This window comes from Gallinula chloropus, assembly GCF_964237585.1.
Source record: "Gallinula chloropus genome assembly, chromosome: 3".
Classification (NCBI taxonomy): domain Eukaryota; kingdom Metazoa; phylum Chordata; class Aves; order Gruiformes; family Rallidae; genus Gallinula; species Gallinula chloropus.
Window position 1 is genome coordinate 80,723,777 of NC_140087.1, and position 24,351 is coordinate 80,748,127.

A 24,351-nucleotide genomic window follows, 5' to 3' on the forward strand; every position below is an offset into this window, starting at 1 on the left:
GGTTTTAAATGATGGCAATAGAAAAGAGTTCCTGCTCATGGAAAGCTGCAGTGCAAAGGGAACGTGCACACCCCAAGCTGGATTTCCTCACTTATGTTGCTGCTTACCAGGGTGACAGCAGGGTGTTTTCTTCCTATTACTAGGACCCTAATATAATAAAAGGAGCTAATAGCAACAAGATGTAGGAGGCACTCGCTGGTGAGTGCTCCAAAGCACCGAGATAACTGTGCCCTGCACAAGAGAGGCAGTGCAGGGTTTCCTCAGCAGCACACATAGAACAGGGACCCTGCAGTGCTTGGGGTCCTGTGGCACAGTGGCATTTCATGGCATCACTCCATGTGCGGTGCAAATGAAGGTGACGCAGGGCACATACAACTTGGACCTATTCTGTGCCATCCCCAGCCCTGCCAAGGCAGGGGTACCACCCCTGTTGCCCATCCAGTGCTTCCTCAAGTGCAGGAAAGTAATTCCTGGGGAGTGGGGAAGTTCCTTTCCCCCTTCCCTCCCTCCCTCCCCAGCTGGGCCTGGCAGCTGCCCGCAGCTTTGCAAGCAAGGCACAGAAGGCAGAAATGGTGTGAAGGGACCTCTGTGGTCTCCTCCAGCCCATAAATCACTGCAGCTAACAGCCCTGCTGAGGGCTGGGCTGCTGACTCGAGCTGAACGATCAGAGGGAGCGTTTTGCAGCAGCAAAGTGAAAGCAGGGCATCGGATTTATTTACTGAAGGGAGCACAGGCTGCTTCCTTCTTCTCCAAGTCCCTTCTCATCAGGAGGGGCATCTTCCCTAGATGGAGAGGGAAGCTCGAAAAACCAATCTCTCTGCTGAGATCATTGCACCCTTGGATGGAAATAGTGGCATGTCATGGCCACTGCCTCCTCCTCCTCCTCCCTGGTGCTCCATCTCCAGCTGTTTCCCCAAGGCTGACAAGCAGCACTTGATGAGTCAGAGACGAGTCTTACCACAGACTTTATGGCTTGGGTTAGCTTCCAGCCAGGGAGTTCATCTGCTCCACTCAGCTGGTGGCAAGCTGTAAGAGCACTTGGGCTGAGTTCCTTATTTATTGCTGAGGGCTCCTGGGATGCCATACTTTTACTGATTTACACCCTGGGAGAGAGGCAGCTCATTTTCTGGGACTCATCTTGCATGGCTGAACCAGAGAGACCACTCAGAGCTACTTAACTGACCCCAGCAATTAAAGGACATTACGAAGGGAATCGCAACCTTTTGGGTGATCACATATGAAAGTTCCCTCCTGGGAGTAAAAACAACCCTCCAAGAGAAGAACACTGTTGTAAGATTCACAGACCTCAAGGCCAGGGGACACGGTGAGACTGTCTGGTCTGGCTTTTCTGTAACAGTCCTCTCTGCTGCATCTACACTGACTGCATGATGCTTGTAACACGATGTGGCACCATCTTCTGCAGCTCAACCTTTTCTGTTGGTACTGGCAGTTAATCATCTCTGGTGCACTTATGCAGAAAGGAAGAAAATAAAGGAGATATGATAGTGAAGAAAATAAACTCACTTGCCTCCAGCTTGCCTCTGTCAGCTGGTATTAAGCCTTTCCTGGAGACCAGAGAGTGCACCAGTGGCCAGTGGTTTTCCTGTGAAGCCCAGCTTTCAGCTATTCATCTATATAGCACAGGCAGGGCACAGAGCTGGCTTTTCTCTGCACCTTCTTGAAAATGCTAGTACAAAACTCAGAGTATTTAACACCTGGCAACCTCTTTCCCAGCTGAAGACAAGTCGCCTGCCCTGCTCACACCTCCTGCCATCAGCAGGTAGATCAATGCAGTAACATTTTACCAACTAAACTTCATCTTACCCAAAAATAGAACAAAGTTTGATTCCCCCTTCCCTTTTTTCTTTTTTAGATTATTTGATCCCCATTACACAAGGCTGTAATCACTTATTTGAACAGGCCAATTATCCCACCACAGCTCAGTAACACTAATTACATTACAGTTCTCAGCAATGGAAGTTGCCAAGCTCTCCTGCTCATTAGCCAGGCTTCTACCATTGATAAAGCAGCAGGTTTTAAATTTCTTCTCTTCACGTTCATCGAGTTGGCTTCAATCTGTTCCTAATTAGACCTTGACTCCTCCAGTGCTGCTTAAAGTCCTTTTACCTGCCCTGGTTGGGTTTTAGTCAAAACAATTAGTACTCCTTACTAGGGTCTCCTCATCACAGTTTGCAGCCCACCATTCCACAAATCCCAGCCCATTAAAATTGTTTCAGTTATATAGTAGTTAACGTGTTACTTCCAATAGTTTCTTTACTGTCTGCAAGCTGAGGACCTGGATTTTTTATCTCCTCAGGTTTGTGGTTTTTTTTTTCCTTCAGCTCTCCTTCCTATTGATCCTGAGCAAACCTATAAACTGAGCCTCTAAACTCACCCACGTAGAAAAAAAGGAAAACAGCACAAGCCCCAAGCCTTTCCTCCTGCCAACTGTCCTACCAGTGCCCACTGGCAAATAACACCTCTTCGGAGGGCCTTTTTTTGTATCCCAGACTGTGTTTTTGTAATTTGCTTCCTCAACATCTCTAGTGACCACCACCTGCTACTTTTTGCACATGGGTTTAAGTTCCTGCACTTTGCTAAGTAGACCTTCTTTGCTGCACAGGGACAAGTCCTTCTACTGTGTCCTTAAAGAAGAAAAGAGCAAGGCCAGAGCCCTGGCTCAGAGACGAAACTAGGACTGAAGCTGGCCAAGCAAATCCTGCTCTGTGTGTTTAGGGAAGCTTCATGTCTGGGGAGTGCTGGTAAAGCAGGTCAGCATTAACCAGTTCAACTTTGTGGGAAATGGCAGGGTCACAGAAGTGGTCTCACTTGGCATTCATGTGTCTTCTCTGTGTGTGATTAGGGCTAAATCCAGGAGAGGACTTACCTGTTTTCACATTAATGCTCCCATAGCCAGACACTACCTGGATCATTGAGGTTGGTGAGGGAGAGGAACAGGTTGCTCAGAGTAGCTGTGGCTGCCCCCCTCTCTGGAAGTTTTCCAACCCAAATCCTTCTGTGACTCTATGACTCTTTGGTCACCTTCCCTGACAGGTAGCACACTTCTGCTGCTGGAGTGAGACTGGTTTTCTGAATAGGAGCATTTTCAGAATCCACTTGAAGCTTCAGCAACCCAGCAGGTTTGCTTTATGGAGTGTCTGCAGCTGCACGAGAGCACACAGCTCTGGCCCTGCTGCCTGGCCCCTGTGGCACCATCTCCCCTCAGTCAGCCTCTGTATAGGTCTCCCACACATCCCTGGGTGGCCTGTCGCCCTCTCTCCTCAGCAGCCAAGGCCGTCTCCTGTGGCTCAAGAACAACAAGTGCCGAGGTCGTCTGCTCAGCCGGCTGTGAGAATCCTGCCTCGCTGTGCCCCGCGGGAGCTGAGGGCTGTTTTCCGATCCTTCCCATGGCCTCCTGGATTTTCCTTCTCTGCTCACTGCCACTGTCACCCCCTCATCCTCCTGAAATTCTCACCACCGTGCTGCCTCTGCTCACCTGCCTCAGTACGCGATGGGCAGCTTTCTAACAGGGCATCACCAAACCTGCTCTTTATCCCACTTCTCCTTTAGGGAAGAAACAAACCCATTTTTCTTTTTGTCCACCCCCCTTCCCCTTGGCTTCTATCCTAGTCTTACTCCTGTCTATCAAATCCACAGGCTTGGCTTTCAGCTCTGTTCTTCCCTTCCTCCTACACTGCTCGGTGTCCAGCCCCCCTCACCAGACCCCATTTCCCCATACCTCTCCTAGTAGCAATTTGCCTCTAGCTGCCTTGGAGACTATTTATTTTAGTAGGTATATCCCTCAGTACACTGGATTAATATACCTGCTTATCTCTTCTCCCGCAGATAATTTTTTTACATTGTAAATTAAAAAGGGAAAAGGAAGCCAGAAGCCAAAGGAATAGATTCATTTTTCAATGCTCTCAGTGGAAGGCCCCTGCAAAGGTACATTTCACAGTGCATATATAATTACATGGATGATTAGTGGAACAGCTGGGGCAGTGGAGGAGAAGTAAGGCTGCTCTAAGTTGGTGAGGCAGCTTGGAGGTATGGCTGAAAACCACACAATTGCTGTTCTGCAGTGGCCTGTCCTGTAAATGAATACATTTTCTTACTATTTCACTGGCTGCCGTGCACTTTTTTGGGGGGCTTTCCCTTGTGTCAGAGCATCAGCAAATGCACATGTTGCTGGGAGTGGTGGGGGATGCCCAGACACTTGTAATCCTTGTTCTCCTCACTGAGATGACAAGAGCCTGCAGGGAAACTTCCCTGACTCCTCATTGCGCTGCTCCTCCCAGGGCCAAAGGGGTCAGGGTAAGGTCTTTGAGGTCAGCAGGGTCTCCAAGAGTCAACTGAGGCTCCAGAGTCAATGAACAGAGAAAACAAGTGCCTTGTGTTAAGAAATTTTTATTTGTCCTTTGGATCTGTAATGTAAGCACATAAAATTACAAGTGGAAGAAACATCATGCCACAAAATTGCATAGAATTTTTACAAAAATGTGAATTATGCCTCTGAAACAATCATAGATCGAAGAACCGAAGAATATGTACATGTTAACTGAAATATTTCATCCTACTCTGAAAGCAAATCATCAAGGACTAATCAATCACAGACACTATTAATACAATGTACAAGAGCAACACTGATTTCAAAGAAAGGCAAGCAATGATGTCCCTTTAGTTATCTTTCAGTGAATGTTTAGCTAATACATGAGCATTAATTAACATAATTATGAACATGTTAAATCTAAAATATCTGGCCTTCATTAGAATTTTTAAAATTCTGATTATAATGGCAAAAAACAAGCTATTTTCAGTAGTGTAAAGATATCTGAAGTGCACAACCTAGTTTAATATAGACAGCTCTATTCTATACAGCAGAAAGTCCACAATACAGCATTTCCACACATTCAACACGGAACAAGGCAAATACATAAAAGGCACAAGACTTGCACATCATAAAGACCCTTTTTTTTTCATTACCTTACTCTAGTTCAAGTAATATCAATATTAAATGATATCTGTTTCACTGAAATAGTTTGAAGGATGCAAGATGTCCAGTATTACACGCTACCTTACACCTGCAGAAAGTGGCACTGTACAGATATAAAAAAATGCGAATACAGGAAATGATCAAATACAAACGTACTGTAAAATGACTACAGCCCATAATAGATTGAATCCAACTGGTATGTTCCTTTATTTTCTTTTCTTAAATATAAATAAAAGGCTGATTGGTATTCGCCCGAGTTTCTTTGAAGACTCTGGTGAAGTCCTAGTTCCGCTGAAGTCCAAGAGAACGTAGCGCTGAAATTCAAAGGAGCTAAGAGTTTACCAAAAAGCCTGCGCTGTACAAGGGTTTCTGGTATGCAATAGTCTTCAGGTTTCTTGTGAACACTGCTATCAGTTTCTTCTTTTATTAATTTAGACAATATGTCATCTTTACTTTATAAAATGCAGCATTACATCTTGACTCTCTACATTTTCAATGAGTGATTAAGATTGATTTCAAAGTGCAAAACAAGGATTAACAGAGGATTCGCCATTCCTAGCTTAAGATGAAAGGCAGATTCTTGAATTTCACGTTCACTAATTTCATCACCATAAACCACGATAGTTTAATCCAAAATATGATTTCCAATGTGCAATTTGTCTTTCTTTCTGCTCTAAGTTTAAAAAAGAAACATCAAAATACTGTTTGTTTTCCAAGATTTGAACTTATATATATATACACACACACTGTTACCTAACTGAAAACTCAAGCTTGACTTGTATTTTATTGCTTAAATTTAAATAAAATAAGTTACTTTAAAGTACTAAAATCCTGAGGGAATGGAAGTAACTGAACTGTTACGATGTCTTAAAATGCCTCCCTATGTAATCACCTTCTCTTTCCGTTGCTTTTTAATACAAAGTATGGCTCTGATCTTGCAAACATATATGTGAACTTTATTCCCCAGAACAGCTGCGCTGAGCCCAGCAGGGTGCAGAAAACGCAGGTTTGTAGGATCGAGCCTCTCAATGCAGATAATCTGTGTCTTTTGAGCTGGTTTCTCCTTTGCCCTAAAGCCACCACTTCTCCACGCGGCTGAGGGAAAGGCCTTCAGCATTATGCACTGGCTTGGGTCCGAATAAGAATCCGTCTGTAATGTTTCCTAATTCCTATTTCTTTTAGTATGGCAATCCAGAGAACAGCATTTCTTTACCTCCTCAGATATCCTGACTTTCCCAGAGTCTCTCTGTCGCCGGTAGAAATGTCTCACATCATGCTGATGCTTCTCTCATGCGTATCATACAGTACACTAACGGGGATTGTTCTTACTTGAAGTTGTCAGTTAAATGGATTAATATACACTCTTAAATAACAGTGATCAGGTTTTTTAGATTTTGCTTTTAAATGTCAGACCTTAGTAAAACTGAACGTCAGTCTTAAAAATAATGGAAGATTCTGTTCAATTTCAAATACTGCAGTCCTAAACATGTTATAATCCTATCAAATTCAGTAAGCTTAAAATATGATACTTAAAATCAATACTTTTGAGTCTGCAAAATATATATCAAATTTATATTCTAAACCTACTTTGATTTACAACACTAACACCACAAAAAGAATTTTATGCTTCAGTGACTATTTTATAGCAGTAGAACCCAGATGTTAGCTTTCATAAAAGATTCTCTGTTCACTTATCCCTGAAACTTTTCATTTGGCCAAGAGACCACACCGACTTCAAACACTAACATGCCGTGTGTGTATATAGACAGATGTGTGTGCACATATAGCTATATATATATATATACAAACATATATGCACTCACACAGTGTAACAAACACAGACGTACACAGACACCGACAATCTCCAGGCAGAGTTCTTCTCTCTTTGTTTTCCTTTTGTCCCCACAGTTCCAAGAATTTTCAGCAGCAAATATATTTCTTTCCATGTGATAAACATAATATCAGGACAGCAAGCCACCGGTGCTTGCAAAGCTAAAAAGGATTAAATGTTTTAGTGCAAATGTAAAATGATGGGACAGATGTCAAGGTGCAGTTAATAAAGAAGGAAACAAATATGATTAAGTACTGTTCTAATATTCTCTAGGATCTGTGTTAGTTTGGAGCACTTTGCACTGGCACTTTAAAAGGAAATCTGCACACATTTGTCTCTGAACAATACACTGGTCTTCATTAAACATTCTTAGTGAACATGGCCAGAAAATTACCCATTGTAAATTGGCCAAGAAAAAAAGAGAAAGAGATTTAAAAAAAGAGAAGAAAAGAGGATGGTTAACATATAAATTTTCCCATTACAACTGCACTAAGCTTTAGAATAATAATAAGATGAAGAATGAGAATGGAGACCTTTGCACGATACTTTTTATAAAACGTTCCTTTTGGGAAATGTGCACTTGAATGCAGATTGCTCCTGCCTCCCGGAGCGCTTCAGCGGCAGCTCACATGGGGACAGCAGAGCTGGGGAGTGGGGCGCCCTGGCACACTGATTGGTTCTTGGGCAGTTAAAAAGTAGTATCAAACACTTTTTCTGGATTATCTTCTTCCAATTCCTCTTCACTTTGCAGAGGTTTATGATTTGATTTTCCACTGTCAGATGCCAGGGAAGAGGGGGCAGAACTGTGGTCTCCATCTTCGCTGATTTTCCCTTTCATGGCTTCCTGTACAAACTCCAGAATTTCCAAAGGCAGTCTTTTGAATTTGTCTTGATATTCCTGATCAAGTTCCACCTGCAACTGCAACAAGAGAGACAAGCTGTCTTCAGTCTTATCTAATGACACCACTGCTACAGCATGGGGAATGCACCACACGAGGCGGGGGGGGAGGGTTAATAACACATTTTTGCATCACTCAAGAATATATTCCTTGCAGTATTAGTGCCACACATCCGATACGCCTATCGAGTCCCATGCAGTCATTGCAAAGCTGAAGGAACGTGCGGTCCTTTGTGCCTAGGCTGGGTTTGAGAACCATTCTTAGGTACCCAAATCCTTAAGATGTATCTGGATTTAACTGTGGTGGTGTCCATACTCCCACTGGCTTTCGCAAGGCCCGATTCAAGTGCAGTATGGATCACAGACAAGTCTTTGGAAGAGCAAGGCGTAATTAAGCTGCAGGTAGCTAATCACACATTAATCACACCGCAAACATTGCTCTGAGAACAATATAATAACTTTTGCCAGATTTCTCAGCTTGGAGAAACCATTAGGAAAAAGTCAGTTGTCAAAAGGAGTCAAAGAGGGAGGGGAAAGAAAAAGTTCAATTACATTTCTTAGGGCTGGATCATGGAAAGTTACATTATCTGATTAATGCAGTATGTGTCTTGGACATTACCAGGGGAAAAGTGTCATATCATCAACAGGATGCAAAAGGCATGCAGAAAGAAATCTGGCTATCGGTCTTCAGGAAGCTGTGGGCCCTTTCCCAGTGTTTATTTGTATAGCCTTTGTTTTTAGTGCCCATATTAGGATCTGCACAATCCATTATTTAAAAAACATGAACGTGTATGACGGTTTCAACTGAAGACAAAGCCAATTTTTTCATCATGACCAACATGAGCACAGCAGGAAGCAAAGGGGGTGAGTTCCAAAGCCAAACCCTGCTAGCACTCCCATCCATCCATCCATCCATCCATCCATCCATCCATCCATCCATCCATCCATCCATCCATCCATCCATCCATCCATCCACCCACCTTCTTAAAAAGAGGGAGCCAGGTTCTGCTAACTGTAGCTGCAGCAGTTTCACAATAGTTTCTTTGGCAATTGTATTTTCAGCTACATTTTTTCCAGGAGGTATAATGATGCTGTGAATTCTGATCCTTCAGCTCTATGCTTGAGCCTACCCTGTCTAGTTTCAAGCCTCCTTCACCCCATTGCAATGGCTTTCAACAGGCAATACAACTTTTTCACTTGAACATCAGGACCTATACTACTCTTCCCATCCTTGGTCTGTCCACAGCATGTGACTTTACCACTACCCCTCCCTCTTCCAACCCCATTCCCCATGCTTCTGCCCTGGTTTTCATCCTGCATCTCTGATTTTATTTTTGTGAGGCCTCTTCTTTCTCCTGATGTGCAAATCAACGTCCTTAGCTCACCCGGTCTAGTTCTACATTCCTTAATTAGACAAATTTTGCAGTTTTTCTTCTTCAAGATCTAAGATCTGGCTTTTTCCTTTTGGTTCTCCTGCTAAAGCTCCTTTCCTGTGTTGTCTCTGGCAATTTTCCTGCTGTTCTGGCCTCAGTTTCCTACCTTGGTGTCAGTGATGACACACACTCTGAGGCACAAATGGTTAAAAATATATATTTGACAATCACTACCATAACACCCTTCTTTCCCATTGCACCCTTCTTTTTCTCCTAAACTTCCTTCCTTTGCTTTCTGGCTTGATACAAATTTTTGAAGGGCTCTTCCTTTTGTCTCCATTTTGATAACGCTTCCTCGAGTATTCCCAATCACCTATTATCAGCCCTCACCGCCCACTTCACCGCTGCGGCCCTGCAGCTCCAGGACACCACTCCTGCTGCCCAGTGACCTTCTCAACCTCCAAGATCTGCACTGGTCTCCGCTTCGGAGCGCTGGCAGCATGGCACTCACATAGCTCACACTGCAAATCCAAAGCTTACGTTCTAGGCAAAGGCTCTGCCATCGCGGTGCTATCGTGCTTTTGGTGGGAGTTCAGTGCTAAATACCTGCACTGCTTAAAAACCCAGGAGGGAGAGAGGCAAAGGAGAGTCCTCCTGTTTATTTATAACAATTACCCAAGGATGTTATCGCAGTTAGAGGGGGATTTATGCAAAATGTGGGACAAAACATCCTTGGGTTAATCTGAAACAGCAGCAATAGCAGATCAACACAGTATTTTTTCTTAATAAATCTAGAATGATGGGAAAGGCTCCAGAGCACTGGAACACGAAGCTATATAAAAAGGCTTTTAAATTTTCTTTATCATGTCTGAGCCAGATTTGGGCTGCTGCATTTTCCCACCTCATCATCACATGTGGAATTACTGAATTTGTAAATTTTGGGCACCTCAGGGCTAGAAGGTTGTATGTAAAATCAAAAGTCAGAGGAAGTCTCCTGGCTCTCAACCTCCTTCAGAACTTTGATTTGCTTAATTAGGTTTAAGAGCAATAGAAATACTTGAAATCCCTCAGAAACTGAACGTTATCTGAACTCAGGGCAACCATAAGCATGTTGTTACATAGCAATTGTGTCTAATATGCACATCCTGAAGTGCCTCCAGTGGATAATCCCCCCCCTAAGTCAAGGGTTTAATAGAAATTATGTGAATCTGGAGCTACCTCTCTCTCCAATGTCTCCAGAGACAGTCTATATAGATATGTAATCATGAGAAGGTTGAAGTTCTGAGAAGGAGCAGACAGTAGACAAGGAGGATTGGTTAAAACTTCAACAGTGTGTAAAAATTAGTTCTCCTTTTAGTTTCAAAGGCACTGCCAGTCCTTCCCCCCTGCTCAGCTTCAGACGAGCCCCTTGGAGCCCATTCCCTGACCCCCAAGTTATCACACAAGACTCCAGCTGCAATGAAGAGCACAGTGAGCCTGGGTGCAACACAGCCGTTCCACTGCCGGACCTGACCCCTTACTGAAGTCTTCCTCAGCGAGCCTGGGGCTTGCAAAGCCACAACAGCCTCACAGTGTTTCTCCTTAAACCCCCAGTTCCAGGCACCAACACTGGCAAACAGCTATGGGCCAAGGCTAAAGAAACAATTAGCCTGCTTAAAACCAGCTGGCTCAGGAACCCCAGATATTTTCCCTTTAAAAGCCTCCATAACCTTCTGTTAGACATCGATAACCACATTCTGTGGCTTTACAGGGACATTCTGGGTCATTCCCTCAGGGAAAGCTGCCCTCCCGCTAGGAGGCAGTAGTCATGTCTTTTATTTGGCCTGCTGATGGCACGACAAAGTGCCATGTCAGTGTGTGTCTGAGTAAGAACCTCTCTGTGCAGCCAACACCCCACCGGACTCCAGCCCAGCGTGGCCTTGCCATTCAGGTTGCTGTCCCCTTGGTTTGCTTCCTATCACAAGTCTATCTACTCTGGTTTCTCTGCTCTCTAGCTGCTAAACAAGGTGACTTATACTTGCTTTTAAGATTTCAGAGCCAGACAAGGAGGGGAAAATGAAACCTCTAATTAGACGGGAAGATCATTATCTGGACCACTGTTCCCATTAACACGTAACAACCTTCTTCCTTCCGTTACCTCACCTTCTCTTACAGATCCTCTGTTCTCTCTTGAACTCCCAACAACCGATTTACTAATGTCACCTCCGTGCAGTTTCAGTACCCATCCCACAAGGGGATGGAAACATGATTTCTTGGCCAGGTAAACCCCACCCCCATGTATTTTACTTACAGGCAACGAGCGGGTACTTTAAAATTTGGAGCCATCGTTACATGGTTGCAGGAGTGTCGTTGGGAATATGAGATGAACATGTTAAGTCACTCTTGATGGCTGTGGCCAGAAGCTCTAACTCTTGAATGCATGCTTCTGTCTGCCTACCCTTTTTACCCAACAGTGTTAGTTACATAACACCAGCTGATACATCAGCTTTACAAAATGGGTAATTATCAGCATTACTATCCCCAAATTACAGATGAAAGGAGAAAAATTAAGCTTAGGTAGGGATAAAAGCTCAGGAGGTTCCTTCCTTTGTTGCCTCTGGTTTGAAAGGGCTCTCCTCTACTCCATATGATAGCTTACCAAACTAGACATATACCAGCACAGGTTTGGAACAGGCTGCGGACCACAGGGCCACCAAGTTGTCCTGCTCAAAACAGCAGGAGATACAGTGAGGCTTTGCTTGTTTCTGTCCTGCCTCTGTTAGCTATACCCCACAAGGAAGCCATACCTGAGGGTCCCCTTTGACTGAGCCAGCCGTTAGGCTGTGCAGCTTGGGCTCATGGACCCTTGCACCCTGGATGAACACCACCATAGATTCTCAACCTCAACTAGAACCAACACAGCCCAGGGCCATAGGGACAGAAAATGAGCAGGGCTTTACATGACTAAGCTCGTGCCTTCTACAGCAGAGCTCCTGGAGGCCAGCCAGCTGCCCAGCTGATGGGCTCACATTCTCTCTCAATTCAAAGGGCTCTTCAGCATCCTTGGCTACAACTGCTTTCCAAAAAGGGTCATCATTCAGAGGAAGGCCTCAGCAACCCTTCCTTGGAATGTGGGAGGTGAAAATGAGTATGGTCATTCAGCTTATAGCAGAGAAAATGCACTCAGGAAAAGAAATGGATGGTATTGTTAAAACTATTTATACCTGTTATTAAACCTACCAAAACCAACATAGTGTGATGTAATATTGGAACAGTGACCGCAGTGTTCAAAAAGAAACTGTGATCAATAAAGAATGACAGAAGCAGAAATAGTGGTTTCAGACTATCCTGATCGAGCCCCTGTAGGCTTCTGCATACTTGCAATGTGATCTAATGAACTTCTGTTTCTCCCAAGAACAAAAATAAAACGATCACATGAAAAACGCAACGTGCTGCCAGCACAAGTTACCAGGAGAGCTGAAGCTCACATGGAGTGTTTAGGTTAAAAAAAAGTTAGAAATTTAAGAAAGAAAATAAATGTATTAAACCCCTTAATTATTCCACATACACAGTGTTTCATATTATCTTGTCCCCAAGTTTAGGCTTTGAATGCTGAACTCCTCTCCCTTCTCACTACCTGACATTCCTCTCATCCCTCTTTCCTACAGCAGTCTTTTTTTTTTTTCTTGCCTTTTTTTCTTCTTTCTTTTTCCTTTGGGGATTGGTTTAAGATAGCTGTGGAAAAGCAAACAAGCTGGGCTAATGAGGTATAAGAATCTAATAACGAGCGACCAGCAGTTTCCAATGAAGAGCAAAGAAAACTTTTGGCTGTAGCTCGAGCTATGGGAAGTGGGTATCTGCAGAAACACAAAGGGCAACCACAGCTGGGACCTCAGATGTAAGGAGCAAAGACTTGACCATGTGCATTAAAAGCAACCAGCAGACTAAAATGTGACCCTACAACACACATGGGGAATCTGGGAATACCTCTAAGTGCTGGTGCTGTTGCCAGCATCTGCTGAAATTCTAGTGCAGCTACCCCCAGCCAGCCTCCACGCCTTGAAGACAAGAGGCAGATACGCAGCTGACCAATGCAAAGCACCAATTCCATCTGACCTCCTCCCCTTAACTTAGGCAGCCCAAGGGAATGGGAAATTGCATGGGGAAAATGTATCTAACCCATCTCTCTTCCTGCCACAGCAACACCTTTGAAGATGTTAATGCCAACACTGCTGTTCCTTTCTGTTCCACCCTGAAAGCTGCCTTTCAGAAGTCAGTAATGAAAGTGATTTCCAAACAATTTTCCCCTCTCTTCATTCCCCATACAGCTTGAGATACCGCTTGCTTGGTCTGAACAGTGTTGTGACCTCGTAGCATCACTCTCCTGATGCAAGATCCCATTTCAGATGCAGCTATTTATCTGATGCAAACCCAAACCACTTCTCCATGGACTGGGATTCATTCCAGCTCACATGTTTTTTTTCTAAAATGTATTTTCAACTAAAAAATAACAGAAGGATCACATCTTAAAAAGCATCTAAGGAATTAATCTTCAAACAGAAATGATTTGATAAAGTTATGTAGGAAATATAACTGCTTACACATTTTGGTGAAAAAACCCTATCAAAACGGAATTTTGTTTGAACAAAGCCAGTCACTATGGCCGTATCTGTTTTGAATTTGAGTTCTTTTACTGCAAAAAATGTGATATGATTCAAACCAAACTTTTTTTAAATCTAGATTTTGAATTGCAAATTTTCCGTAAGGCAAGGTTGGGTTTTTGGTTTGTTTTTCTTTTATTCCTCCTTTTAATCTCTCTGATTTTGCATTATTCATAAATACTTTGTTTTCCTGAACACACTCATTTTGCTCTGAATGATTCAGTGAATTATGAATAAGAAAATACTCAAAATATCTTGGCTCAACAATTCAGGTAAAAACACACTCAAGAGTTTGGTATCTCCAAAAACATTGGACATTTCTAACAGCAAACTCTTTATTATTAAGCTTTAGAAAAGACTTGTAACAATTTTTGCATTCAGAATCCAAATGTAAAACCTCTGTAGGGTGCATTATTTCCCCTCGAGGCAGAGGGCAGCAAAATAACGACTGCTTTTGGTTAACGTAATTATTGACCAGTTGAAGCCTGATACTAATTTGTATCCATAATTACCACGGCACTACCCACACCCAGCATAATAGTTAATTCTGCATGAATGGTACCAGCTCCTTTTGTTTCCCGATGAGAAGCTCATTCCTTCTGCACAATTTCAGCAGAATGCATTTTGACAAGAGCCAATAACCAGTTACTCCAACATTTGTAACAAAAGGGGGACCACCACCTCTACAGGATCACAGAACCGTCTGGGTTGGAAGAGACCAAAAGGATCAGAGTTCCAACCCCCCTGGCACAGGCAGGGCCACCAACCTCCAGGCCTGGATCTACACAAGGTTGCCCAGGGCCCCATCCAACCTGGCCTTGAACACCCCCAGGGACAGGGCATCCACCACCCCTCTGGGCAGCCCGTTCCAGCCCCTCACCACTGTCTCTGTAAAGAACTTCCCTCTAATATCTAATCTAAACCTTCCCTCCTTCAGCTTCAATCCATCCCCCTTGTCCTGCCAGTGTCTACCCTTTAAAAAAGCTGATTCCCCTCCTGTTTCTCTGCTTCCTTCAGGGACTGGAAGGCTGCAATGAGGTCCCCCTGCAGCCTTCTCTTCTCCAGGCTGAACAAGCCCAGCTCCCTCAGATACTTCTGGATACTTCTGTTTCCCAAAGCTCCTATCTCCCTTTTTTACACAGCACTGGAAGTGTTTATTTTCTTAACACCAGCGCCACTGATCTTTCACTGGTCAGTGAAACGTGACAGCAGAAACACTCATCTGAGATTGTGGCCCCTTTCTCCCTCCTCCCCTTGTTTCTCTAAATCTGCTAAAGCTCCAAATCCTGATTTTTCTTCCTGTAAATGTTCGACCCATGTGTCTAAAGATAATTTTGAAGAGAGGATTTGGGGCTTTTAAGACTGCATCAGACAACAAATATGCATAATGTCAGCGACCTCAATTTAGCTTCCAAAATAGCACATAGAGGACTCCCAGATTAAGGGTACGGAAAGCAAGCAAGCTGCTGTTCTGCTGCTTTTCATTTTCAGAGCTTACTTAATTAGAAAGCCATTCTGGAGGGATACAGCATTAAAAGACACATGAGTAGCAAGAATTGTTAAAAGCAGATGGAGGCTCAATAACAGGGAGAGTGAAATTGAGGAACAGAGCTCCAGGATCAAGTGATTTATAGGCAGCAATTTTTGTTTAATTGGAAACAGGAGGAGTTTCTTATTAAGGACCGTGTTATTCCCTCCACTAACCAGGTTTCTTCTGGGAAGGCGAAGGAGTAACCACTGCTTAGTTGTCCTCGCTCCTCATGGCCGCAGTCCCTCTGCAGCACTCTGTGCTAGGGGCTGCCACAGATGGTGACCTGAGGTTGATGGGTTTGAGGAGAACCTGGGACTCCTGCAGGACTTTTCCAAAAGTCATATAGCCACCTCTGCCATGTGGAAGAATGGCCCAGAGAAAGCGGCTGGGTACTGAAGATTCTTGGGAAACTCTTTTTCCAGGCCTTGGAAAGGAGTTAACATCTCCCTACATGTGCAGGGAGCACCTTAATGCTCTTTTTTTTTCTCCCAGTGACTGCGTAAAAGTGCAAAAAGGAACAGGCCACCGTGTTAACTTCTGAGCTTAACATAGCTACTCACAGTCTATATAGCTAAGCAGGACATGAAACTGGTTACCTAAGGTTTCATCTCCTAAGATGCTGGGGTGTGGAATCATTAAAGAACACCTAAGGGCATTCAGTGTCAGAGATGACACAGGGAACAGAACTAGGTAGACAGCCAGCGTGGGAAACGTCTTCACGCTGTCTGGAAAGCTCCCATGAATGATTCCCATCCTCAGACAAGGAGCTCTCAGTCTCAGGGCCTTTTCAAATAACGGTTATTTTATAGACCATGACACATGAGACACACCAACTCTATGACTTTCCCCCAGCCCCACCCCACACTCTCTTTCTCCCAGATGAAGCTTCCTTAGTTCTTCACACAAGGTCTAAAACACCAAGCTGACATTCCACCCTGCAAGGTCTCCATGCTATTCCCAAGACCAGGAGTGCTTGCTCAGGAGTTACTCTCTTTTTGACTGATCCATTACAGCTGTCCCTGCCTTCCTATGTCAACGGGCTGCCCGATCTGCACACTGTCCTACAGAAATTGCCCCAAGGTGGGCTTGAAACAAGATCTCGCTAACACCTGAAGCATGTCACAAGCCAAGGAGTCCAGAAACTTACTGAGTTATCCTCCCTTATTCATATACTTCCCCTGGCCGTTACCTTCCATGTTTCAGCTCTGTGTCTCTTCACATCAAAGCAAAGGTGATTTGCTCTGCCTCCCTAATGTGCAAGTCCCCGTATAAATGAGTTATTTAATATCTGCTGTCTCAAGGCGTTAGACTGTAAAGTTAGGGCCTTCAGCAATCTCTGTCTCCACCTTTATTAAGTGCAACCTCAATTAAACCAAAGGGACTGTGAAGAAACCTGGGACCCAGGCTCCTTGGTTGTAACACTCTCATAAAGAAACTTGTATCTTCTTTCTGTAAAGTCACCCAACATCTATTCCCAGAGCTAATTAAAACATAAACGTTTGAGTGACAAGACACCTGCCAGCGTTGCCCAGGTTATACATACACCTGGACTGTACCTCTGCTGAAAACTTCTGAGTTGGAGAAGCTCCTTACAAGCAAAGGTGTAAATTGGTGGTGTTTTCCTGGCAGCAGTTGAATTATTAGTGGTGCTTTCAGATCTCTCACATTTTCTTTAAAGAGATACCTTGCACTGAACACTACAGGAGGATCTTTTTCACAGGAACTTTAGTTTCCTATTTCTTCATCAGTACAGCAGTTTATTCTCATGCAAAGCCCTGCTCTGTGTCTTGTAAGCTGTATACTTGGAATTACTCTTCTTTCTGATGACTGTTTTGTGTAATTGTTTCCTTTTGTGGATAAAATGCTTTCTTAAGCTGTCAAGTCTTTTTTTTGATGACTCTATAAATACCTGACCTATGCATCTCATGATGCATATGAATAAGGATAATTTGAGCTAGCATGAATGCGGGAAAAAAAATCCCCTCTCTCTGAGCATGTCTAACATTTTAAGGCTAGATTCTGCTCTTTCTCCATTATTGCCAGAGTAAGCAAGCTTCTCTGTAAGCAAAAGAGTTTCGGTGCAATAAATCTAGAGAAGCTCCACTGAAGTCTCCGACTCTAACATCAAATACTGCCCTTAGTTTATTGGGGTGAGTCCAGGGTAAATAACTCCAGTGACATAGCCCAAATAGAGCTTCTTAATTGGTCCTTTTATAAAGCCCTGTTCATATTATGGATACTGTCTTCCAAACAAACAACAACGAAAAAATCAGTCATCCATTACCTTCTAACAAGTGATTCCCCACACCCCCCCATGATGCCCCAAGGGCACCCTATAAACAGGCAGCTGACTGTCCAACAGCAACAGGCCTTGGAAGAGTAGCAGTATTGTAACTCCCAGCTCAAGAGGTCACAGCAGTCCCTTGGCAACTCCTTTTAAATGACATCTTGAGATTATAACAGCAACAATATATTCCAGAAATATTTCAAATCCCGGGTGGACCAGAGAACACAGGACTCTTAGAGCTGCACAGCACCATGACAGCTGAGCAGGATGTCTCCAGGGGGCCCTGGAATCTTTGGGGCTGCTTTATGTATAATGCATTTTGCCTAAAAGTAGTTCTGTCCCACTGAACAAGAGATTCTGGCTGTTTTTAAAAGAAGAGAGATGAGGAACAAAACTTCTGGTGCTTGAGGCTTCCTGTGTGAGGGCTCGGGGGCTGATGAAGTATAGATCTGAAAAAGACATGGTGAAATCCACACCACAGCTTTTGGATCCGTGCCTAAACTGAACTCTGAGTAGTTTAACAAAGTGTTTTTCAGTCTCTCACATCCACCTTGCTAACAGATAATTATAGTGTCACCTGGGTCTGACTCTTGGCAGGACATCTCTAAAGAGGTCCCATCAGCATCACAGAAAATCCCCACTGAGCACAGAGATTTCTTCTCAAATCTGACAGTGAAAAGGAAATAAATAATCTATTTCTCTGTCTCTCTCTACTTGCATCCCCGTGCTACTCCATGGAAAAGGAACAGAGTCATCCTATGATTAAGTCTGGCACCTCCTTTCACTGCGATACCCCCTCTGCCCTTCCTACTCAGCCCAGACTCTCGAGCCTGTTTAGAGTAATAAGAGCTCTTAACATACACTGAGCTCTGGGTATCCTGAGACAGCCTGTTCCTTAAGATGCACGTTCACTGTAATTTCCATGTCATTGGCAATTGTCAGGGAACTGTGTGGAGGTTTAGAAGTAAGCCTTCATTAGTCCAAAAAATAATCACACTGCTAAAGCCCTACGCTGCACTTTGAAGTTTACCTTGCACTGACTACACCTCTTCACATCAGAAAGCCTCTGCAGGATGGAGCCTCGATGAAAAGTCTGCTTAGAAAATTACTGAGCAGTCAGTCCTTCTGCTAATATCCTGTTAAAAATGAATGTTTTTAGACTAGAAAGCAAGCACTCTCTGAATAAAGATCAAAGCCTTAGAAGTTTCTTTGAAAAATCTTTTCAAGTAGTTGCAGTTCTGTAATCCCTTGTAACAACAAAGGCTATCCCAAAACATTTCCTAACTCATTAACAACATCAGTCTGGCTTCCTCTTTACTATTAGTGCAGACATGCATTGTCTCTCCCCAAAGTATGAGCCAATTTAGTGACCAATCCATTATTTTCCAACATAACAAGCTAACGAAAAAAACTCCATCCTGGGCCTGCAGAGGTTTAACAGCATATACAGAGCTACTGCCCCTCATTTTCCATCTTCCAGAAATTATGCTTCAGGAGTCTGGCCAAGTGTCAGGAAAGCTTTGAGGCTGAGTTTAACAATTACAAAAAGTTAGAGACTGGATTTAAATTCATGTATTGGTGTACATGTTAATTATTACTTAATGAACATCCAATGGAGATGTATCATCCTACAAAGGTTACAGTGTCTGAAACAGTTTATGGCTGCTCTGTGCTTACCCACTGCTATTGCCTTCACGTCTCTCTGTTATTCCATCCATATATCCACCACTTCTCATTACTTTGTACTGTATTACACAACACACATAGTTTTTTTGATTTGAGGAGCAAAATTAGTATGGAATTTTAACTGCAACTCTTCTAAACTTTATAGCCTAATGTAAGAGTAGTACTGCCCAGAGGTTCAACCTAATTAAAAATAGCCTGAAGTTTTTTACTTATTGATACTACAATGAACTTAAAAGGAAAAAAACCCTCCTCTTCTTGTCTGTACTGCTATTACTGGATTAAGTACTATCATGCAATGGGAGGTTAATGGACCCATCCTCATGATTAAGTTCAAGAGATTAATATTTCAGTTCAATTGCTTTTTATTTAAACTTTTTTTTCCAAAGGTCATATTACTGCTGACAACTGCAAACTCAGGCAACTCTCGAACTATCCATCAAATTTAAACAAACCACGTGGAAATCTTTATTTCAATGATGGTCAGCAAGCATCCCCCAATCCAAAAATTGCCACAGAAGGTAGCTTCATAAAGCCAGATCCACCACACAAAGCCTGTCCCGCTACTGCACAGAGTAGCTTGAACTCATGCCTCTTAAAGGGCATACCCAAAGGTCACCTAAGTCTACAAGATGACAATGACAGACCTCAATGGATTTTGGGCCTACAGTACTGGCACAAACTACCCAGGTCAAATGAAGGAACCATTGGCACAGAATGGCATGAAGTGCACGCTCGTCCCCAGACAGAGATCTGAAGGCAGTATGACTCACAGAGGAGATGGGCAAAACCATGTTTCAGAAGTTCAGGATTTTCAGCTGTCTTGTCTTAGCAATTTAAGGAAGCTGCAAAGTGTGAAAGAGTCTAGGAAACAAGGCCAGGTTGCTGCTTAAAATCCAAGCCAACTTCAACAGACAGGGAGAGAGATACATTCCCTAAGGGAAGGTCAGATGCCATAGTCACATCCAGACCTGCCCACCTTTCATTCTTTTTGTGTACAACCTGATCTGGGTTTCTGTGGAGCACATGAGCTCCATGAAAAAGGGAAATCCCTGAAAGGTGTTTTGCTGTCTTTATGCTTAGTATGGGTGAAGGACTACCACGCTGAACATGCTGCAGCTGTACCAGCCAGCACAGATCCTGAGGTCAGCTCTTCTCAACTGTGATGGAATATGCTTTCTGAGTTATGGGGACAGAAAACATGCCTGCCATAGATCTTGAGTGTCCTAGTCTGCACTGTGGTATGCTTTTCATCTTGTCATGCAGTTGGACATCTTGAAGTCCTCTTGAACAGGTCTCAGTGATATTGCCAATAGCACAGTTGGGCTTTGTGGCCAGACCTTCCTGTTGCTAGGAAAAGAGCCATGCAAATTCCCTAGGAGCGAGCAGAGCCAGGGAAATGAGGGATCCTACAACCTACAACCACTTCAGTTCCCCTGCTGCCTCCCTTCCCCACTGATCTCAGTGAGCCACAGCATGCAGAGGTCACACAGGGCCTCATCCCGATCTCAAGCCTACTGTGGGGAGGGTGAGCTTTCCTATTGGCATCAGTGCATGTTGGATTTAGGCCCTGGCTTCTCTCCTTCTGAAGCTAGGACAGTTCATCCAAGTTTAGTTCACCAGAGGGTCAAGCCTGATCTGAGATGAATCTCACGGAACATCACTAGGCCCTTTGCTTTTTTTTCCACTCAGAGGCATGCCATCAGAATGTGTCTCCTTAAAGCTCTGTTTTGGTTTTAATCTGATTTCCCTTTTGTGTATCACTATTGGGAGCTTCTATCTCGGAAAAGTTTTTTATCATGTGAAATCTTATTTAAGAAAAAAAAAAAGATTTGGCTCTGGAACAAAAGCTCTTTCCATTATAAGAATGTATCTTTTTAATTCTCTGTCAGTAGTTTGTTATTACTTGGTACTTGATATCTTCCAAAAGTTCTTGAGAGGTCTAACAACTCTACAGTCTATTCTGTGATGCCAATTCTGATCACAATCTAGGTGAAGATAAGTTTAATGAACACTAGAAAAATAAATGCCTTTCATAAGTGATCAAGCACTTTGAGGAGAAAAGAATACTTTAAGAGCATTGGGTGCTGGGTTAAACAGAGCTTCAAGCTCTGCTTAGAATACGTGTAGGTACCCATTTTTGTTGAGGCTAACAGACACTTATCTTGAGTCCTGGGACTATTCCAAATGATGGTAGGCAAGTATCAGAAAGGAATGAGATTAATAACTTGCAAAAAAAAATTAGAACAATGACTATAAAATGTTACCTCATGTCAATGGATTTAGAACTATAGAAAAACATACAGGCGTTAGATTTAGTGATGGTGAGTGAATAATCAAGTCATCTGCTACTCTATATAACAGTAAAAATTATTCTGACTTAGTTACAGAAGTCATTCCTAAAAATTTTTTATCACTTATGTTATTTAAACTTTCTTACATATCAATTAGTTTGAAATAATAAGTCTTTAGGCTATCCATTAATTGCAGCACTGTAGACATGATCTGTATTTAAAATTATGCAATGAAAATTAAGCCAAAGCACCAAGCTGTCTTGGCTAACACAAAGGGTTTCCTCAGCCCTTCGGATAAAGGAGGAGAGATAATGGGGGCACTGAATTCACAGGAGAACTCTTTCTCAGTTTACTGTTCTCTCTCATCACATGTTAACACAGACTCCTGAAGCCACAAGCCGTTCCCCACGTGTTTCATTTGCAGGGTTGCATTTTCAGTGCATTCCTTTTCTGACCCTACGCTACGGCTCTTTTCAGACAAAAGAGAAAAGAACCCCAGTGATTAATGCAAAGGAAGGACAGCAACACACATGACCTGAAGGATGGCTGATTAAGAAGACTCTGCAACGGGATCACTTACAAATGCAAGGTAAATGTGGATGGGAAATTTAAGGAGTTTAGTTACTCTTTGTAGTTAGAGGGAGGCTGGTTGCAGAGGAACATCTGGTCTATACATCAGGAGAAGACACCATTTTTCATTTCTCTCTCTGTTAAGGCTCTCAAAGAAGGCTTCAACCCACTCTTTTAAGTTTTGCTGGCTTTGCAGAACAGACCTTAGGACTACTGAATTTCTCTTGTCTGTTCATATTTTGCTTCACTGATACACTGAAACTACAATTTGGCATTTGTACTGATATAGCTGGTTCACGCTGGCATCTGTCAGAGGCAGGCAGCAAGGACTGCCACATCAGTCACAGCTGCTCCCTGCAGCTGCTGTCCTCAGCAGCAGCAACGATGGGAAGCAGGATTCTTTTAAAAAGTGCAGCCATTAATTGATAGGTGGTTTTTTTTTCCCAAAATCCTCTATGCTGCAGCACAGATGAATCAAAGATAACATGCAGCTCATTCAAACAGACCCTGGGAATGGTGTCTTCCTGCCTTAGAAATTAGAAACAAAGCAGCTGAAATATTCTGTGTTGAAAAGCATGCCTGACAGAGGTAATGGTACCTGAGAGCAATACTTCTTTCTGCCGCGGCTCGCAGTCTGTCAGTCTTCTCTGCATGTTCCACCAGCAGCTACAGAGCTGTTCCACCCTACGGTCCCCCTGTATCCTACACCTAATTGTACTTTTAAATAAGAAAAGGCAGAGCACTGGGCAGTCAGCTCGCTGCCTGTAACACAGCTTTTTATCCTCAGACAAAGGCGGTTTACACCACTGTGCACCAATAAAAGATATTCCTTTTGAGGTTCAGCCGAGCCACTGTGAGATTCCTACTGCCAGGATCCTGCACTGGAGCCACAACTCTCTTAAAAGACACTAGAAAATGTTCTCCAATAAAATTGCTCTAGCTAATATTCGTAAGTGGCTACAGGAGGGAAACAAGGGTGAATACTGAGTCAATCCTCTTATGCCATGCCTCTGTGCTTCTGGGTTCATACAGTCACACACCAGGGGAGTAGGAGAAGGCATCTCCTTACTTTTAAGTAAAGCAAAATAATCACTTCACTGGCATAACCAGTGATTTTGTATAAAAAATCATGTTACTGAAATATTCATACAAAAGACACAGTTTGTTCAGGGAGAATAGGTATAAAAAGTCTTTGGTGAAATATTTATCAAAGATCTTTAGCTTTTTTTCTGATGTTGTAAGAGAGAGACCTGCTGAAAGTCTCTGGGTAACAACAGAACTGGCCATGAAAATGGGCATTGTTGTGGTGGGCACCTGTAACAGGTGATCACACTGGGACAACTGGGTTATGAAGCTGACTTACTTGCTCAGAAAACTTTTCAAAAAGGAATACAGCAGGGCACAGAGTACTTCAATTTCTTAGCAGGCAAGATTCATCTTTACAACAATACATACTCTCTACTTCCCTGGTGATTGGAAGGGAAAACAGACACCTATTTCACACAAAAGATCTGGACCTGCAAGCAGGCTCATTGCTTTTCCCACTGCATCAATTCCTGCAGCAGCCAACAGAGAGGACCTTGGCCTGTGTAAAATCCTTGAACCCAGTTGGTATCACGGGAATCTACTTCTGAGTGCCATTAAAGGGCAGCTGGTATTACAAGAAATTAACCCCTGTCTTTAAAAAAAATCACTTAAAAAGTAAAAAAAAGCCAAGTAAGAATTAAAGAAATTGAATTAATTTCCAACCAATTAGTATTTTCAAGTGTGAGCTGCAGTAGCGTCTGTCTGAATACAAATGGGAATGAAGGGTATACTCCAGGCCAAGAGGAGATGTTAACACTGACATGGAATTGGGGAGAAGTTACTGCAGAATTTATTCCATTATGCCACAGAGAGTGTGTGCTCAGAATTACAATGATTCCCTGAGAAAAAGACTGACAGTGAGTTATCGCTCCCAGGAGCTTCCACAACTTCCATGCTACTTAGCATTTCAGGCTCGTACATCTATCACACCTTAACTTCAGCAGCAGCCAGGCTCTGAGGTGTAAGGTGTACTCCTAAGAGAACAGGGAAGGATTTAATTGCCACCAAGGCCATCAGGCCTATCAGGAATACCGATTCCTGAAACCAGAGCTCTGCTTTGAAAACAGAACCTGCAGAATTTTCAGCAGAAAGGACCATTTCAAGAGCAGAAACATTACACTGAGATCTCACTGTCCTGTATAACACCCAGCAGAACAAAACTGAT

At 43.2% G+C, this 24,351-nt stretch overlaps 1 protein-coding gene across 1 annotated transcript in view; it reads right to left on the reverse strand.

Annotated features, from left to right (window-relative positions):
* Positions 1-4,397: 4,397 nt before the first annotated feature.
* Positions 4,398-24,351, reverse strand: part of PLCB1 (phospholipase C beta 1) — a 397,722-nt gene continuing 377,768 nt past the window's right edge. The window contains exon 32 of the mRNA XM_084261625.1: positions 4,398-7,743. Coding sequence (XP_084117751.1) covers positions 7,513-7,743 — 231 coding nt within the window. The 3' untranslated portion in view covers positions 4,398-7,512. The remainder of the gene's footprint in view (positions 7,744-24,351) is intronic.